The 20,512-nt window shown below is 39.5% G+C and overlaps 1 protein-coding gene across 2 annotated transcripts in view; it reads right to left on the reverse strand.

Annotated features, from left to right (window-relative positions):
- Window positions 1-20,512, reverse strand: part of ANKRD31 (ankyrin repeat domain 31) — a 200,973-nt gene that overhangs the window by 54,903 nt on the left and 125,558 nt on the right. For both annotated transcript variants that reach the window (XM_030927266.1, XM_030927265.1), the window contains 2 exons: window positions 19,023-19,160; window positions 18,029-18,171 (listed from right to left, as the gene is read on the reverse strand). In XM_030927266.1, coding sequence (XP_030783126.1) covers window positions 18,029-18,171; window positions 19,023-19,160 — 281 coding nt within the window. The remainder of the gene's footprint in view (window positions 1-18,028; window positions 18,172-19,022; window positions 19,161-20,512) is intronic.

The following is a 20,512-nucleotide window of genomic DNA, read 5'->3' on the forward strand; positions in this document are numbered from 1 at the left end:
ATGAGTACTAACTTTTTTGAAGTGCCTTCTCTGCATGTATTGAAGTAGTTTCTCATTTTTAATCTGTTAATTTGGTAAACCACATTGATTTTGAAATAATAAACTAATCATATTCTGCGACTAACTCCATTTGGTCATGTAATATTTGTATGTATATATTACTGGATTCAACATGTTAATATTTTAAGGATTTTTGCATCTGTGTCCTTAAAGGATATTGGTCTGTAGTTTTGGGTTTTTGTAATGCCTTTGGCTGGTTTTGGTATAAAAATAATACTAACCTCATAAAATCACTTGGGAAGTGCGTCCTTTTCACTTTTCTGGAAGAGTTTGTATACGGCTTATTTGTTTCTTCCTCAATTATTGGTAAAATTTATCAGTGAAACTACCTGCACCTGGAATTTCCTTTTTGAAAAGGTTTTTAAACCACCAACTCATTATCTTTCATATATATAGGGTTATAAGGGCTATTTTTTTTCTTTGTGGGTAAGCTTTGGTAGGTGCTTTCAAGGAATTTGCCCATTTTATTTAAGTTGTTAAATTTATTGGCATAAGGTTGTAATAACAATCCCTTTTTAACTTTTTATTTTCTGTATGATCTATAGTGATGTCCCCTAATTCTTGATATTGGTAATCTATGTCTTCTTTAGGTCTTGTTTAAAATCTGGCAAAAGGTTTATAAAGTTTATTTGTCTTTTTAAAGACTAACTTTTGCATTTGTTAATTTTCTCTATTGTCTGTTTTATATTTCATTGATTTATGTTGTCTCTACTTATTTTACTCCTTTTTTGTTTTTCAAGCTTTGTAAGGTCAAACCTGAAGTCACTGAATTTATATTTTTTTCTAACATAAGCACTGAAGTTTTACATTTCCATATAAATACTAGTTTCATTAAATCCCATAAATTTTGATATATTAATTCAGTTCAAAATACTAATTTCTCTTGTGATTTCTTCTGTGATCCATGAGTTATTCAGATGTATACAGTTTAATTTCTAAATATGTTGCGATTTCCTAGAAATCTTTTGGTTACTAATTAGTCATTGCATTTCATTTTGGTGAAAGAACATACTTTGTATGATTTCATGTATCTTAAATTTATTAAAACTTGTTTATGGTCCAACATGTGGTCTATATTGGTGAATGTTCTGTAAGCTCTTGAAAAGAATGGATTTTCTGCCATTGTTATTGGCATCTTCAACAAATGTCAAGTAGATAACACGGCTGATAATATTGTTCAAGCCTTCTATATCCTGGGTGTACACTTCACAAATCGTTTATTAAAAGAATTGCAGTCTTCAACTATAATTGTGAATTTGTTTATTTTCATTTCCATTCTATTTATTCATGTATTTGAAATTTGTTTTCTTGTTCACACACTTTTAGAATTGTTATGTCTTTCTGGTGAACTGTCCGCTTTATAATTATGAAATATGTCTCTTTATCCCTGGAAATATTACTTGCTTTAAATTTTACTTTGTCTTATGTTGCTGTATTAGTCTTTTTCACACTGCTATAAAGAACTGCTCGGCGGGCGGAGCAAGATGGCCGAATAGGAACAGCTCCAGTCTCCAACTCCCAGCGCGAGCGACACAGAAGACCGGTGATTTCTGCATTTTCAACTGAGGTACTGGGGCCATCTCACTAGGGAGTGCCGGACAATCGGTGCTGGTCAGCTGCTGCAGCCTGACCAGCGAGAGCTGAAGCAGGGCGAGGCATCGCCTCACCTGGAAGCCAAGGGGGAAGGGAATCCGTTTTCCTAGCCAGGGGAACTGAGACACACAACACCTGGAAAATCGGATAACTCCCACCCCAATACTGCGCTTTAAGCAGATAGGCACACCAGGAGAATATATCCCACACCTGGCCGGGAGGGTCCCACGCCCACGGAGCCTCCCTCACTGCTAACACAGCAGTCTGCAGCGATCTATCCGCAAGGCAGCAGCGAGGCTGGGGGAGGGGCGCCCGCCATTGCTGAGGCTTAAGTGGGTAAACGGAGCCGCTGGGAAGCTCGAACTGGGTGGAGCTCACAGCAGCTCAAGGAAGCCTGCCTGTCTCTGTAGTCTCCACCTCTGGGGACAGCGCACAGCTGAAGACCAACAGGGGAAGCAGCGGGGGCCGGTGCAGACGCGAACGACTCTGTCTGACAGCTTTGGGGAGAGCCGTGGATCTCCCAACGCGGAGGTTGAGATCTGAGAACAGACAGACTGTCTGCTCAGGTGGGTCCCTGACCCCTGAGTAGCCTAGCTGGGAGACATCCCCCACTAGGGGCAGTCTGACACCCCACACCTCACAGGGTGGAGGACACCCCTGAGAGGAAACTTCCAAAGGAAGAATCAGACAGGTACACTCGCTGTTCAGCAATATTCTATCTTCGGCAACCTCTGCTGCTGATACCCAGGCAAACAGGGTCTGGAGTGGACCTCAAGCATCTCCAACAGACCAACAGACAGTCCTTCTGACTGTCAGAAGGAAAACTATCAAACAGGAAGGACACCTATACCAAAACCCCATCAGTACGTCACCATCATCAAAGACCAGAGACAGATAAAACCACAAAGATGGGGAAGAAGCAGGGCAGAAAAGCTGGAAATTCAAAAAATAAGAGCGCATCTCCCCCTGCAAAGGAGCGCAGCCCATCGCCAGCAACGGATCAAAGCTGGTCAGAGAATGACTTTGACGAGATGAGAGAAGAAGGCTTCAGTCCATCAAACTTCTCAGAGCTAAAGGAGGAATTACGTACCCAGCACAAAGAAACTAAAAATCTTGAAAAAAGAGTGGAAGAATTGACAGCTAGACTAATTAATGCAGAGAAGATCATAAACGAAATGACAGAGATGAAAACCATGACACGAGAAATATGTGACAAATGCACAAGCTTCAGTAACCGACTCGATCAACTGGAAGAAAGAGTATCAGCGATTGAGGATCAAATGAATGAAATGAAGCGAGAAGAGAAACCAAAAGAAAAAAGAAGAAAAAGAAATGAACAAAGCCTGCAAGAAGTATGGGATTATGTAAAAAGACCAAATCTACGTCTGATTGGGGTGCCTGAAAATGAGGGGGAAGATGGAACCAAGTTGGAAAACACACTTCAGGATATCATCCAGGAGAACTTCCCCAACCTAGTAGGGCAGGCCAACATTCAAATTCAGGAAATACAGAGAACGCCACAAAGATACTCCTCGAGAAGAGCAACTCCAAGACACATAACTGCCAGATTCACCAAAGTTGAAAGGAAGGAAAAAATCTTAAGGGCAGCCAGAGAGAAAGGTCGGGTTACCCACAAAGGGAAGCCCATCAGACTAACAGCAGATCTCTCGGCAGAAACTCTACAAGCCAGAAGAGAGTGGGGGCCAATATTCAACGTTCTTAAAGAAAAGAATTTTAAACCCAGAATTTCATATCCAGCCAAACTAAGTTTCATAAGTGAAGGAGAAATAAAATCCTTTACAGATAAGCAAATGCTTAGAGATTTTGTCACCACCAGGCCTGCCTTACAAGAGACCCTGAAGGAAGCCCTAAACATGGAAAGGAACAACCGGTACCAGCCATTGCAAAAACATGCCAAAATGTAAAGACCATCGAGGCTAGGAAGAAACTGCATCAAATAACGAGCAAAATAACCAGTTAATATCATAATGACAGGATCAAGTTCACACATAACAATATTAACCTTAAATGTAAATGGACTAAATGCTCCAATTAAAAGACACAGACTGGCAAACTGGATAAAGAGTCAAGACCCATCAGTCTGCTGTATTCAGGAGACCCATCTCACATGCAGAGACATACATAGGCTCAAAATAAAGGGATGGAGGAAGATCTACCAAGCAAATGGAGAACAAAAAAAAGCAGGGGTTGCAATACTAGTCTCTGATAAACCAGACTTTAAACCATCAAAGATCAAAAGAGACAAAGAAGGCCATTACATAATGGTAAAGGGATCAATTCAACAGGAAGAGCTAACCCTCCTAAATATATATGCACCCAATACAGGAGCACCCAGATTCATAAAGCAAGTCCTTAGAGACTTACAAAGAGACTTAGACTCCCATATAATAATAATGAGAGACTTCAACACTCCACTGTCAACATTAGACAGATCAACGAGACAGAAAGTTAACAAGGATATCCAGGAATTGAACTCATCTCTGCACCAAGCGGACCTAATAGACATCTATAGAACTCTCCACCCCAAATCAACAGAATATACATTCTTCTCAGCACCACATCGCACTTATTCCAAAATTGACCACATAATTGGAAGTAAAGCACTCCTCAGCAAATGTACAAGAACAGAAATTATAACAAACTGTCACTCAGACCACAGTGCAATCAAACTAGAACTCAGGACTAAGAAACTCAATCAAAACCGCTCAACTACATGGAAACTGAACAACCTGCTCCTGAATGACTACTGGGTACATAACGAAATGAAAGCAGAAATAAAGATGTTCCTTGAAACCAATGAGAACAAAGATACAACATACCAGAATCTCTGGGACACATTTAAAGCAGTGTGTAGAGGGAAATTTATAGCACTAAATGCCCACAAGAGAAAGCAGGAAAGATCTAAAATGGACACTCTAACATCACAATTAAAAGAACTAGAGAGGCAAGAGCAAACACATTCAAAAGCTAGCAGAAGGCAAGAAATAACTAAGATCAGAGCAGAACTGAAGGAGATAGAGACACAAAAAACCCTCCAAAAAATCAATGAATCCAGGAGTTGGTTTTTTGAAAAGATCAACAAAATTGACAGACCGCTAGCAAGACTAATAAAGAAGAAAAGAGAGAGGAATCAAATAGACGCAATAAAAAATGATAAAGGGTATATCACCACCGACCCCACAGAAATACAAACAACCATCAGAGAATACTATAAACGCCTTTACACAAATCAACTAGAAAATCTAGAAGAAATGGATAATTTCCTGGACACTTACACTCTCCCAAGACTAAACCAGGAAGAAGTTGAATCCCTGAATAGACCAATATCAGGCTCTGAAATTGAGGCAACAATTAATAGCCTACCCACCAAAAAAAGTCCAGGACCAGATGGATTCACAGCTGAATTCTACCAGAGGTACAAGGAGGAGCTGGTACCATTCCTTCTGAAACTATTCCAATCAATAGAAAAAGAAGGAATCCTCCCTAACTCATTTGATGAGGCCAACATCATCCTGATACCAAAGCCTGGCAGAGACACAACAAAAAAAGAGAATTTTAGACCAATATCCCTGATGAACATCGATGCAAAAATTCTCAATAAAATACTGGCAAACCGGATTCAGCAGCACATCAAAAAGCTTATCCACCATGATCAAGTGGGCTTCATCCCTGGGATGCAAGGCTGGTTCAACATTCGCAAATCAATAAACGTAATCCAGCATATAAACAGAACCAAAGACAAGAACCACATGATTATCTCAATAGATGCAGAAAAGGCTTTTGACAAAATTCAACAGCCCTTCATGCTAAAAACGCTCAATAAATTCGGTATTGATGGAACGTATCTCAAAATAATAAGAGCTATTTATGACAAACCCACAGCTAATATCATTCTGAATGGGCAAAAACTGGAAAAATTCCCTTTGAAAACTGGCACAAGACAGGGATGCCCTCTGTCACCACTCTTATTCAACATAGTGTTGGAAGTTCTGGCTAGGGCAATCAGGCAAGAGAAAGAAATCAAGGGTATTCAGTTAGGAAAAGAAGAAGTCAAATTGTCCCTGTTTGCAGATGACATGATTGTATATTTAGAAAACCCCATTGTCTCAGCCCAAAATCTCCTTAAGCTGATAAGCAACTTCAGCAAAGTCTCAGGATACAAAATTAATGTGCAAAAATCACAAGCATTCTTATACACCAGTAACAGACAAGCAGAGAGCCAAATCAGGAATGAACTTCCATTCACAATTGCTTCAAAGAGAATAAAATACCCAGGAATCCAGCTTACAAGGGATGTAAAGGACCTCTTCAAGGAGAACTATAAACCACTGCTCAGTGAAATCAAAGAGGACACAAACAAATGGAAGAACATACCATGCTCATGGATAGGAAGAATCAATATTGTGAAAATGGCCATATTGCCCAAGGTTATTTATAGATTCAATGCCATCCCCATCAAGCTACCAATGAGTTTCTTCACAGAATTGGAAAAAACGGCTTTAAAGTTCATATGGAACCAAAAAAGAGCCCGCATTGCCAAGACAATACTAAGTCAAAAGGACAAAGCTGGAGGCGTCACGCTACCTGACTTCAAACTATACTACAAGGCTACAGTAACCAAAACAGCATGGTACTGGTACCAAAACAGAGATATAGACCAATGGAACAGAACAGAGTCCTCAGAAATAATACCACACATCTACAGCCATCTGATCTTTGACAAACCTGAGAGAAACAAGAAATGGGGAAAGGATTCCCTATTTAATAAATGGTGCTGGGAAAATTGGCTAGCCATAAGTAGAAAGCTGAAACTGGATCCTTTCCTTACCTTACCCCTTATACGAAGATTAATTCAAGATGGATTAGAGACTTAAATGTTAGACCTAATACCATAAAAACCCTAGAAGAAAATCTAGGTAGTACCATTCAGGACATAGGCATGGGCAAGGACTTCATGTCTAAAACACCAAAAGCAATGGCAGCAAAAGCCAAAATTGACAAATGGGATGTAATTAAACTAAAGAGCTTCTGCACAGCAAAAGAAACTACCATCAGAGTGAACAGGCAACCTACAGAATGGGAGAAAATTTTTGCAACCTACTCATCTGACAAAGGGCTAATATCCAGAATCTACAAAGAACTCAAACAAATATACAAGAAAAAAACAAACAACCCCATCAAAAAGTGGGCAAAGGATATGAACAGACATTTCTCAAAAGAAGACATTCATACAGCCAACAGACACATGAAAAAATGCTCAGCATCACTCGCCATCAGAGAAATGCAAATCAAAACCACAATGAGATACCATCTCACACCAGTTAGAATGGCAATCATTAAGAAGTCAGGAAACAACAGTTGTTGGAGAGGATGTGGAGAAATAGGAACACTTTTACACTGTTGGTGGGATTGGAAACTAGTTCAACCATTATGGAAAACAGTATGGCAATTCCTCAAGGATCTAGAACTAGATATACCATATGACCCCGCCATCCCACTACTGGGTATATACCCAAAGGATTATAAATTAGTCTACTACAAAGACACATGCACACGTATGTTTATTGCGGCACTATTCACAATAGCAAAGACTTGGAATCAACCCAAATGTCCATCTGTGACAGACTGGATTAAGAAAATGTGGCACATATACACCATGGAATACTATGCAGCCATAAAAAAGGATGAGTTTGCGTCCTTTGTAGGGACATGGATGCAGCTGGAAACCATCATTCTTAGCAAACTATCACAAGAAGAGAAAACCAAACACCGCATGTTCTCACTCATAGGTGGGACCTGAACAATGAGATCACTTGGACTCGGGAAGGGGAACATCACACACTGGGGCCTATCATGGGGAGGGGGGAGGAGGGAGGGATTGCACTGGGGAGATATACATGATATAAATGATGAATTGATGGGTGCTGACGAGTTGATGGGTGCAGCACACCAACATGGCATAAGTATACATATGTAACAAACCCGCACGTTATGCACATGTACCCTAGAACTTAAATTAAAAAAAAAAAAAAAAAAAAAAAAAAAAAAGAACTGCTCAAAACTGGTAATTTATAAAGGAAAGAGGTTTAATTCACTCACAGTTCAGCATGGCCAGGGAGGCCTCAGGAAACTTACAATTATGGCAGAAAGCAAAGAAGCAAGGCACCTTCTTCACAAAGCAGCGGAAGGAGAATGAGCATAGAAGGAGCTACCAAACACTTAAAACCATCGGCTCTAATGAGAACCCACTCACTATCATGAGAACAGCATGGAAGAAACTGCCCCCGTGATCCTATTACCTCCAGCTGGTCTCTTCCTTGACATGTGAGGATTATGGGGATTATAGGGCATTATAATTCAAGATGAGATTTGGGTGGGGACACAAAGCCTTAAGCATATCAGTTACCAAAGCCACTCTTTCTTTTGATTATTGTTTGCATAGCATATGTTTTTCCATAAACTTACTTAATTTACTTATAACTTATCTGTGCATATACACACACACACACAGACACAGAGAGAGAGAGAGAGACAAAGACAGAGAGAGAGAGAGAGAAGAGGAGAGAGGAGAGAGGTTTGTTTGTTTGTTTGTTTTTCTTTTTAGAGATAGGTTCTCACTATGTTGCCCAGGCTGGTCTTGAACTACTGGGCTCAAATGATCCTCCCACCTCAGCCTTTCGAAATATTGGGATTACAGGTGTGAATCACCATGCCTGGCTATGTACCTTTATGTTTAAAGTGAGTTTATTGTATGCCACATTTAATTGAGTATTGCTTCTTTATCCAATGTGTCTCTGCTTTTTAATTGGAGCGTTTAGGTCATTTACATTTAAAATGATTATCTGTAAGGCTGGGTTTAAATCTACCTGGTTGATTTTTGTTTCTAATAGTCTCATTTCTCTTTTTGTTACACCTAGCTGGCATCTGCTACAGAACTGATTGCTTGCTTGGGGTGTAGGGAGAAACTCTCACACATGTGGTCACAGAAGTCTTCTGTGTTGACTGTCGTTATTGAGAGACTAGAAAAAAACATAGTTTGAGTTCACATTTTTTCCACTCACAATCTTCCTTGACATCATGATGCAAAAATCAACTGTGAGATAAAGGATGTCCTATGTGCTGTCATACAACTTTGCCAGAAAAATTAGGCCAATAAAACAAACTTTATTCAGCATATTGCTATTCTAGAAATTAGTATACATTTCAATTAGAACCTAAATATAACACTGTTTAGAAAAGAGTTAACATAGAAGGCCTGAAACTGTCATCCTGACAGACTGCTTGCAAGGGTGGCCATTAGCTGGCATCTGTGAACTTGGATTGTAAACAGTATACTACACTGATATAAAATGCCGCCTGATAAGGGTGGCTCATTGTGCTTAAACTGTCTATACAAGCAATGTGGTTTATGCTTCTGGGAGTTTGGGATTTTGGTATGTGCTAGGCAAAGGGTACCTACAATAAAACCTTGAGCACTGAATCTCTAATGAGCTTCCCTGGGTGGAACCATAACATATATATTGCTACATTTTCACTGCTGGGGGCAGATTAAGCTCTTCATGAGGAAGAGAGCATAAGAAAACCTTCACATTAATACCTCCAGGTTCTACCTATGTCTTTTTCTCTTATGATCTGGATGCGTATCCTTACTACACTGCTGTAATAAGCCTCAGCCATGAGTACAACACACTAAGTTCTGCAAGTCCTTCTAACAAGTCTCCCAGGTGTGGCTCTTCATGAGGAAGAGAGCATAAGAAAACCTTCAAACTGATACCTCACAGGTTCTACCTGTGTCTTTTTCTCTTATGATCTGGATGTGTATCCTTATTACACTGCTGTAATAAATCTCAGCCTTGAGTACAACATACTAAGTTCTGTAAGTCCTTCTAACAAGTCTCCAAAGGTAGGGGTGAAGCTGGTGACCTCCAACACAAACACAAATAAGAAAATTAACTTCCTTTTTCTTTTATGTGGCATTCCTCAGGCTAATGTCAAAAAACCTGATTTTCCCACTGTGAAATTTTGATTGTTAAGTGGTTTCACTTTATTTTATTTATTTACTTATTTATTTACTTATTCATTTATTTATTTATTTATTTTTCTGAGATGGAGTCTGGCTCTGTCACCCAGGCTGGAGTGCAGTGGCATGATCTTGGCTCACTGCAAGCTCCACCTCCCAGGTTCAGCCATTCTCCTGCCTCAGTCTCCCAAGTAGCTGAGACTACAGGCACATGCCACCATGCCCGGCTAATATTTGTTTTTGTATTTTTAGTAGAGATGGGGGTTCACCGTGTTAGCCAGGATGATCCCGATCTCCTGACCTCATGATCCGCCCACCTCAGCCTCCCAAAGTGCTGGGATTACAGGCATGAGCCACTGCGCCTGGCCAAGTGGTTTCACTTTAAGTGGCCTTTTCCCTCTACAAAAAACCAGCAGGTTCATCACTTTAATAATTCTGTTTGCTTTCTTCCATTTTGTGACCATATGATCTTGATAATTTGTCTGTTCTTTTTAAATTTAAATACTGTAAAGGCCAAAGGGCTTCTAACATGGTTTGGCTTTGATTCCCCACTCAAATTTCATGTTGAATTGTAATCCCCAGAGTTGGAGGTGGGGACTGGTGGGACGTGACTGGATCATGAGGGTGGTTTCTAATGGTTTAGCCCCATCCCCCTAGTGCAGTCTCTTGATAGAGTTCTCACAAGATCTGGTTGTTTAAAAGTGTGTGGCATCATCCCCTTCCCTCTCTGTCTCCTGCCCTGCCATGTGAATAAGTGCCTACTACACTTCACCTTCTGCCATGATTTTAAGTTTCCTGAGGTCTCCTCAGCCATGCTTCCCGTATAGCTTGCAGAACTGTGAGTCAATCTAAACTTTTTTCTTCATAAAGTATCCAGCTTCAGGTAGTTTTCTATAGCAATACAAGAACAAACTAATACAGTTTCTTTTAGCCAAAAGAAACCACATCAGACATTAGCCCACTCACTCTGGTATATTCTTAATCATTGATTCACATCTCTTAGCAAATCATAAATTCAGTAATAACATCTTCCACATGACTAGGTGTAGGATGAAAACAGCAAGAATATCCTTTCACAAAATTATATTAAAAAGTTGCCAGGCTTGTAAAATATATAGAGACAGATAAATAGGTATCAATGAGGGATCCAAGGAATTTTTTATATTGTTCTTGATGGTTTCCTTAAGTATTTTTTCAAACCAATAATTATTACTGAGGAGGTTCCAAGATGGCCGAATAGGAACAGCTCCAGTCTACAGCTCCCAGTGTGAGTGATGCAGAAGACGGGTGATTTCTGCATTTCCAACTGAGGCACTGGGTTCATCTCGCTGGGGCTTGTTGGACAGTGGGTGAAGCCCACAGAGCATGAGCCAAATCAGGGCTGGGCACTGCCTCACCCAGGAAGCGCAAGGGGTCAGGGATTCCCTTTCCCAGACAAGGGAAGCCATGACAGACAGTACCTGGAAACTTGGGATACTCCCACCCTAATACTGTGCTTTTTCAATGGTCTTAGCAAACGGCATACCAGAAGATTATATGAGCACCTGGCTCAAAGGGTCCCACGCCCATGGAGCCTCACTCACTGCTAGTACAGCAGTCTGAGATCGAACTGCAAGGTGGCAGCGAGGCTGGGGGAGGGGTGCCCGTCATTGCTGAGACTTCAGAAGGTAAACAAAGTGGCTGGGAAGCTCGAACTGGGTGGAGCCCACCACAGCTAAAGGAGGGCTGCCTGCCTCTGTAGACTCCACCTCTGGGGGCAAGCCATAGCTGAACAAATGGTAGCAGAAACTTCTGCAGACTTAAATGTCCCTATCTGACAGCTTGAAGAGAGTAGTGGTTCTCCCAGTATGGATTTTGAGATCTGAGAATGGACAGATTGCCTCCTCAAGTGGGTCGCTGCCCCCAAGTAGCCTAACTTGGAGGCACCTCCCAATAGAGGCTGACTGACATCTTATATGGCCAGGTGACCCGCTGAGACGAAGTTTCCAGAGGAAGGATCAGGCAGCAACATTTGCTGTTCTGCAATATTTGCTGTTCTGCAGCCTCTGCTGGTGATACCCAGGCAAACAGGGTCTGGAGTGAACCTCCAGCAAACTCCAACAGACCTGCAGCTGAGGGTCCTGACTGTTAGAAGGAAAACTAACAAACAGAAAGGACAGCCACATCAAAACCCCATCTGTACATCACCATCAACAAAGACCAAAGACAGATAAAACCCCAAAAAGAGGAGAAACCAGAGTAGAAAAGCTGAAAATTCTAAAAATCGGAGCACCGCTTCTCCTCCAAAGGAACAGAGCTCATCGCCAGCAATGGAACAAAGCTGGACAGAGAATGACTTTGACGAGTAGAGAGAAGACGGCTTCAGATGATTGGTAATAACAAACTTCTCCGAGCTACAGGATGTTCGAACCCATAGCTAAGAAGCTAAAAACCTTGAAAAAAGATTAGACAAATGGCTAACTAGAATAAACAGTGTAGAGAAGACCTTAAATGACCTGATGGAGCTGAAAACCATGGCACGAGAACTACATGACACATGCACAAGCTTCAGTAGTCAATTCGATCAAGTGGAAGAAAGGGTATCAGTGATTGAAGATCAAATGAATGAAATGAAGCGAGAAGAGAAGTTTAGAGAAAAAAGAGTAAAAAGAAACAAACAAAGCCTCCAAGAAATATGGGACTATGTGAAAAGACAAAATCTACGTCTGATCGGTGTACCTGAAAGTGACAGGGAGAATGAAACCAAGTTGGAAAACACTCTTCAGGATATTATCCAGGAGAACTTCCCCAACCTAGCAAGGCAGGCCAACATTCAAATTCAGGAAATACAGAGAATGCCATAAAGATACTCCTTGAGAAGAGCAACTCCAAGACACATAATTGTCAGATTCACCAAAGTTGAAATGAAGGAAAAAACGTTAAGGGCAGCCAGAGAGAAAGGTCGGGTTACCCACAAAGGGAAGCCCATCAGACTAACAGCGGATCTCTCAGCAGAAATTCTACAAGTCAGAAGAGAGTGGGGGCCAATATTCAACATTCTTAAAGAAAAGAATCTTCAACCCAGAATTTCATATCCAGCCAAACTAAGATTCATAAATGAAGGAGAAATAAAATCCTTGACGAGCAAATGCTGAGAGATTTTGTCACCACCAGGACTGTCTTACAAGAGCTCCTGAAGGAATCACTAAACATGGAAAGGAACAACTGGTACCAGCCACTGCAAAAACATGTCAAATTGTAAAGACCATTGATGCTAGGAAGAAACTGCACCAATTAACCAGCAAAATAATCAGCTAACATCATAATGACAGGATCAAATTCACACATAACAATATTAACCTTAAATGAAAATGGGCTAAATGCTCCAGTTATAAGACACAGACTGGCAAATTGGAAAAAGAGTCAAGACCCAACAGTGTGCTGTGTTCAGGAGACCCATCTCACGGGCAGAGACACACATAGGCTCAAAATAAAGGGATGGAGGAAGATCTACCAAGCAAATGGAAAACAAAACAAAACAAAAAAAAAAAGCAGGGGTTGCAATCCTAGTCTCTGATAAAACAGACTTTAAACCATCAAAGATCAAAAGAGACAAAGAAGGCCATTACATAATGGTAAAGTGATCAATTCAACAAGAAGAGCTAACTATCCTAAATATATATGCACCCAATACAGGAGCACTCAGATTCATAAAGCAAGTCCTTAGAGACCTACAAAGAGACTTAGACTCCTGCATAATAATAATGGGAGAATTTAACACCCCACTGTCAACATTGGAAAGATCAATGAGACAGAAAGTTAACAAGGATATCTGGCAATTCAACTCAGCTCTGCACCAAGTGGACCTAACAGACATCTACAGAACTCTCCACCCCAAATCAACAGAATATACATTCTTCTCAGCACCGCATCACACTTACTTCAAAATTGACCACATAGTTCTAGGTAAAGCACTCCTCACCAAATGTAAAAGAACAGAAGTTATAACAAACTGTCTCTCAGACCACAGTGCAATCAAACTGGAACTCAGGATTAAGAAACTCACTCAGAACTGCTCAACTACACGGAAACTGAACAACCTGCTCCTGAATGACTACTGGGTACATAACGAATTGAAGGCAGACATAAAGATATTCTTTGAAACCAGTGAGAACAAAGATACAACATACCAGAATCTCTGGGACACATTTAAAGCAGTGTGTAGAGGGAAATTTATAGCACTAAATGCCCATAAGAGAAAGCAGGAAAGATCTAAAATTGACACCCTAACATCACAATTAAAAGAACTAGAGAAGCAAGAGCAAACACATTCAAAAGCTAGCAGAAGGCAAGACATAACTAAGATCAGAGGAGAACTGAAGGAAAAGGAGATACAAAAAACTCTTCAAAAAATCAGTGAATCCAGGAGCTGGTTTTTTGAAAAGATCAACAAAATTCATAGACTGCTAGCAACGCTAATAAAGAAGAAAAGAGAAAAGAATCAAATAGATGCAATAAAAAAATGATAAAGGGAATATTACCAACGATCCCACAGATACAAACTACCATCAGAGAATACTATAAATACCTCTATGCAAATAAACTAGAAAATCTAGAAGAAATGGATAAATTCCTGGTCACATACACCCTCTGAAGACTAAACAAGGAGGAAGTTGAATCCCTGAATAGACCAATAACAGGCTCTGAATGCAATAATTAATAGCTTACCAACCAAAAAAAGTCCAGGACCAGACGGATTCACAGGCTAATTCTACCAGAGGTATAAAGAGGACCTGGTACCATTCCTTCTGAAACTTTTCTAATCAATGGAAAAAGAGGGAATCCTCCCTAACTCATTTTACGAGGCCAGCATCATCCTGATACCAAAGCCTGGCAGAGACACAACAAAAAAAGAGAATTTTAGACCAATATCCCTGATGAACATCAATGCAAAATCCTCAGTAAAATACTGGCAAATCGAATCCAGCAGCACATCAAAAAGCTTATCCATCATGATCAAGTTGGCTTCATCCCTGGGATGCAAGGCTGGTTCAACCTATGCAAATCAATAAACGTAAACCATCATATAAACAGAACCAAAGACAAAAACCACATGATTATCTCAATAGATGCAGAAAAGGCCTGTGACAAAATTCAACAGCGTGGCCAGGTGCGGTGGCTCTAGCCTGTAATCCCAGCACTTTGGGAGGCTGAGACAGGCAGATCACGAGGTCAGGAGATCAAGACCATCCTGGCTAACACGGTGAAACCCCGTCTCTACTAAAAAATGCAAAAAAACTAGCTGGGCGAGGTGGCAGGCACCTGTAGTCCCAGCTACTCAGGAGGCTGAGGCAGGAGAATGGCGTAAACCTGGGAGGCGGAGCTTGCAGTGAGCCGAGATCGGGCCACTGCACTCCAGCCTGGGCGACAGAGCAAGACTCCGTCTCAAAAAAAAAAAAAAAATTCAACAGCGCTTCATGCTAAAAACTCTCAATAAACTAGGTACTGATGGGACATATCTCAAAATACTAAGAGCTATACATGACAAACCCACAGCCAATATCATACTGAATGGGCAAAAATTGGAAGCATTCTCTTTGAAAACTGGCACAAGACAGGGATGTCCTTTCTCACCACTCCTATTCAACATAGTGTTGGAAGTTCTGGTCAGGGCACTCAGGCAGGAGAAAGAAATAAAGGGTATTCAATTAGGAAAAGAAGAAGTCAAATTGTCCCTGTTTGCAGATGACATGATTGTATATTTAGAGAACCTCATCTTCTCAGTCCAAAGTCTCCTTAAGCTGATAAGCAACTTCAGCAAAGTCTCAGGATACAAAATCAATATGCAAAAATCACAAGCATTCCTATATACCAATAACAGACAAACAGAGAGCGAAATCATGAGTGAACTCCCATTCACAATGGCTTCAAAGAGAATAAAATACCTAGGAATCCAACTTACAAGGAATGTGAAAGACCTCTTCAAGGAGAACTACAAACCATTGCTCAATGAAATAAAAGAGGACACAAACAAATGGAAGAACATTCCATGTTCATGGATAGGAAGAATCAACATCGCAAAAATGGCCAGACTGCCGAAGATAATTTACAGATTCAGTGCCATCCCCATCAAGCTACCAATGACTTTCTTCACAGAATTGGAAAAAAACTACTTTAAAGTTCACATGGAACCAAAAAAGATCCCACATTGCCAAGACAATCCTAAGCCAAAAGAACAAAGTTGGAGGTATCACACTCTCTGACTTCAAACTATATAACAAGGCTACAGTAACCAAAACAGCATGGTACTGCTACCAAAGCAGATATATAGACCAATGGAACAGAACAGAGCTCTCAGAAATAACACCACACATCTACAGCCATCTGATCTTTGACAAACCTGACAAAAACAAGAAATGGGGAAAGGATTCCCTATTTAATAAATGGTACTGGGAAAACTGGCTAGCCATATGTAGAAAGCTGAAAGTGGATCCCTTCCTCACACCTTATACAAAAATTAATTCAAGATGGATTAAAGACTTAAATGTTAGACCTAAAACCATAAAAACCCTAGAAGAAAACCTAGGCAATACCATACATAGGCATGGGCAAGGACTTCATGACTAAATCACTAAAAGCAACGGCAACAAAAGTCAAAATTGACAAATGGGATCTAATTAAACTAAAGAGCTTCTGCACAACAAAAGAAGCTACCATCAGAGTGAACAGGCAATCTACAGAATAGGAGAAAATTTTTACAATCTACCCATTGACAAAGGGCAAATATCCAGAATCTACAAAGAACTTAAACAAATTTACAAGAAAAAATCAAACACCCCCATCAAAAAGTGGGCAAAGGATATGAACAGACACTTCTCAAAAGAAGACCTTTATGCAGCCAACAGACACATGAAAAAATGTTCATCATCACTCACCATCAGAGAAATGCAAATCAAAACCACAATGAGATACCATCTCACACCAGTTAGAATGGCGATCATTCAAAAGTCAGGAAACAACAGGTGCTGGAGAGGATGTGGAGAAATAGGAACACTTTTTTACTCTTGGTGGGACTGTAAACTAGTTCAACCATTGTGGAAAACCCCAATTCCTCAAGGATCTAGAACTAGCAATACCATTTGACCTAGTCATCCCATTACTGGGTATATACCCAAAGGATTATAAATCATGCGGCTATAAAGACACATGCACAGGTATGTGTATTGTGGCACTATTCACAATAGTAAAGACTTGGAACCAACCCAAATGTCCATCAATGATAGACTGGATTAAGAAAATGTGGCACATATACACCACGGAATACTATGCAGCCATAAAAAAGGATAAGTTCATGTCCTTTGTTGGGACATGGATGAAGTTGGACACCATCATTCTGAGCAAACTGTCACAAGGACAGAAAACCAAACACCACATGCTCTTACTCATAGGTGGGAACTGAACAATGAGAACACTTGGACACAGGGTGGGGAACATAACACACCAGGGCCTGTCATGGGGTGGGGGTAGAGGGGAGGAATAGCATTAGGATATATACCTAATGTAAATGACAAGTTGATGGGTGCAGCACACCAACATGGCACATATATACCTATGTAACAAACCTGCACGTTGTGCACATGTGCACATGTACCTAGAACTTTTTTATTTTAATAATAAAAAAGTAGATTTTAATTAAAAATGTTATTGTAAAATAAATACTAACAATAAAAAAATTACTGGTCTATATTGCCTATCGATAATAATAAGGGTTTTCTCCTATGATTTGTCAAACAAAAAGATGAGTGTAAACATCTAAAGAATCTTAAGGTCCAGATTTGAAATTCAGTGTCATTGAAATAATGTCCCTCATAATCTTTTCTTGCGATATTTTTACAATGGCTGCTTACAAAGAAAAACAAAGGAGAAAAAGATACAACAAACACCCTGAAAACAAACAATTCATGTTTTTACCCCTAACCCACTGAGAAATTTTGAGTTAAAAAATCTAGCTGTCACACATATCATCACTATAATTAGACTCTTCTGTGCACAACAGCAAATTGTCTTAGACAATTAAAAATATAATGTATTAGATTTATGGCCTGTGTTTACTTTTACTCTCTTCTGACTCGCATGAATTTTGTGATAAAGAAATAATGGAAAAATGATTCATTAAGATACATAGATTTTCTAATCCATATATATTATTGCATCTTCATTTGTAATTTGAAGCAGGTTTTTAAAAAATCACTTGTTTTACAGAATCATTTTAGTTCTCAGTTTAAAACATCTTCATTTTCTTCATTCATTTTCCTAAGAAATAGTAGTAAGATCTTAATGTGATGTGCACTGTACCTTTAAATGGTTGTTTGCAACAGCATCATGTAAGGGCAGAGTTCCATCTACATTTGCACAATTAACCTTAGCACCAGCTTTTAATAACTCTACAACTATATCAATAGATCCTTCATTAGATGCCTCATGAAGTGGTGTCCAACCTAAAAAAAGAAAAAGAAGAAAAAATCCTGCTTCATGCAAATCAATACTCATGTAATATCTGTATTACTAAGGTTTTGTTGCATTAATGGAATATCCATATTGATTCATATACATATAATAAGTATTGAACAAGAAATAATACTAAAAAGTATGGGCTCAAAATTTATGTTTCATTTTTGAAAACAAATTGATCTCATCACAAACATTTGTTGATATAAGTGCCATAGCAAAAGACTCACAGAATGCAAAACATAATGAGAGTAAATACTACTCATTTTGATTTGTTTCAACTCAGATATTAAAACGTCTGACTTTCCCATGTGTATCTTTGCATTGTCACATTTCTCTTTAAAATGACACCTGGTTTAATTAACCTTTGAGTTTTTCCCTGTGGAATTCTTCAGATAAGATTCTTTTGTGCTTAAGCAAAACGTTGGGTAAATTTTTCAGAGTTTTAGAATAAAAATAAAGAAAGAGAGAAAAAAGGAATAGTACAAAAGGAGGAGAAAAGAGAAGAACGGATAGGAGAATGAGAAAACTCTGCATTCTGACCAAAGTTGCAGGATAAACTTGAGGCTTCCAAGGAAAAGGCCTAACTTCCTTTACTCCCCGTTCTGTTTACCCTCTCTGATGCTCCCAAATGGATGTTAAAAACTATTTCAAAGGAAAAAGGTCTAGTAACAATGATAAATCTTAGTATTCAACTAAACACTAATGTAATATAAAAAATATTGTTCAAAGTTATCACTTACATATCAGCCAGGAACAAATTGGAGGGAGCAGGAGGTGTTGAAATGTGTATTTCAGTGAGTTCCAATTATTAAGGTAATTAAATTAAAAGGATCCAAACCTGCATTATCGTTTAGATTCACATCTGCTCCAGATTCTATCAGGGCTTTCACTAGGGACAGATTTCCTCTTCTGGCAGCTAAATGAAGCCGGCTTTCCCCTCTGGCATTCCTCTTGTTGATCCCACCTGTTTTCATTCCTGTAAATTTGCCAAACAAGAGGTTTATTTTCTGCCAAGTGCTGATTGTTATAAAGGATCTTAAAAAATACATAACAACCTCCTCAAAATATCACACTACACAGAAACTTATATCAATTAATGTTATCATTGCTGTTATTGTTTTAATATATAATTTGTGAAGACATAATAGAACATCTAAGCACATTACTTTGTATTCATTCTAGCAGTTGGTTAATCACTCTATCACTTGATCAAAATAAATTAACTTGCTTCAGTTCTATCTACACTCATCTCATTCTCAGTAGTCCTTTAACAATGATTATTTTTAAGATAAACTGAGATATTATAAAAAATCCTCTTTCTACAGCCATTCTGTATCTCAATGGGTGTATTCCCGATCACATAGGTGCCAAGTACCAAACTATGGACTATGGTCTTCTATTTTTCTTTCACAAAATGTGCTGTACAAGATCATTAACCAAAGATTTTGTTTTTTAAATCTGTTCCTTGCAATACAAGTTATACAGACTTAAGCTGGAACTAAAAGTAATGAACTGATCATGTTTTCCTCCTATTTCCTGCCAAAACCATGCTAAAATGACAGTAAAAGAAATTTTAAAGTACCATATCAAAAAAAAAAAGAGGAGACAATAAAGGACAAAGACTTCAACCAATTTGGGGGAATTAGAAAGTCACTGATGGAGAAGAGTGAACTGACTTGGCAGAGTGGGGAATGCTCCAACACAAGGGAATTGTAGAGAGAGAGCCAGCCTGAACTCAAGCACTCCACACTTGGAGACATGAGGCACTACAGAAGGCAGGTGTGTGGAACAGTGGGGGCAGGGGCTGGGCAGTTGATTAATATCTTTTATATAAGATCTTTTACATAGAAAAGTTGGGACTCTGAGTTTCCTTCCCCATCCCTCAACTGACTAGCAACCACTCCTCTTATCCCAGATCTCCAACCCAAAGCCAGGAACCTGAAGGTTTGTTTTCTATAGAAACTGCATCAGGGCCAGGCACAGTGGCTCATGTCTGTAATCCGAGCATTCTACTAAAAATACAAAAATTAGCCTGGCATGGTGGTGGATGCCTATAATCACAGCTACTGTGGAGACTGAGGGAGGAGAATCACTAGAACCTGGGATGTGGAAGTTGCCCTGAACCAAGATTGAGCCACTGCACTCCAGCCTGGGAGACAGAGATAGACTCCGTCTCAAAAAAAAAAAAAAAAAAAAAAAAAAAAGAAAAAGAAAAGAAACAAAGAAACTGCATTAGAGAAGCTTCAGATTGAGATGCAAAGCAAAATAAATGGATAGGGTGATGAAACAGAAAATATTTGTTAAATCAGTGGTATCAGCACCACGGAG

This window comes from Rhinopithecus roxellana, chromosome 3 (assembly GCF_007565055.1).
Source record: "Rhinopithecus roxellana isolate Shanxi Qingling chromosome 3, ASM756505v1, whole genome shotgun sequence".
Lineage (NCBI taxonomy): Eukaryota > Metazoa > Chordata > Mammalia > Primates > Cercopithecidae > Rhinopithecus > Rhinopithecus roxellana.